Genomic DNA, 301 nt, shown 5'->3' with positions numbered 1-301 from the left:
TTGTTGCTGCTGCTGCTGTCGGGGTCAGGAGAAGTGCCTCCCGCTGCTGCTGCTGCTGCTGTCAACGCAGCAGCAGATAAGGAAACCTTCCTGAGCTGCAGGGAGTTGTGAGCCATAAAAATTGAAAGAGATAAGGAAGAAACAATTTGCTGCTGCTGCTGCTGCTGCAGCTGCTGCTGCAGCTGCTGCGCGCATAGCAGGATTTGCTCCTGCAGCGACCACGGACAGCAAAGCAGCAGCGCCGGGGGTCCTGCTGCTGCTGTTGTTGCTGCTGCTGTTCGCGCTGCTGTCGTCGGCGCTG

General features: G+C 58.5%; 1 protein-coding gene across 1 annotated transcript in view; it reads right to left on the bottom strand.

Moving 5' to 3' along the window:
- ETH_00040315 (uncharacterized protein) overlaps positions 1-301 on the bottom strand; it is a gene marked incomplete at both ends in the record, with an annotated part of 2494 nt that overhangs the window by 2072 nt on the left and 121 nt on the right. The window contains one exon of the mRNA XM_013374594.1: positions 3-301. Within this exon, the coding sequence (XP_013230048.1) occupies positions 3-301 (299 nt within the window). The remainder of the gene's footprint in view (positions 1-2) is intronic.

This window comes from Eimeria tenella, genomic scaffold (genome assembly GCF_000499545.2).
Source record: "Eimeria tenella Houghton genomic scaffold, Eth_scaff2167, whole genome shotgun sequence".
NCBI classification, from domain to species: Eukaryota; Apicomplexa; class Conoidasida; order Eucoccidiorida; family Eimeriidae; genus Eimeria; species Eimeria tenella.
This window is presented reverse-complemented; position numbering and strand designations above follow the sequence as displayed.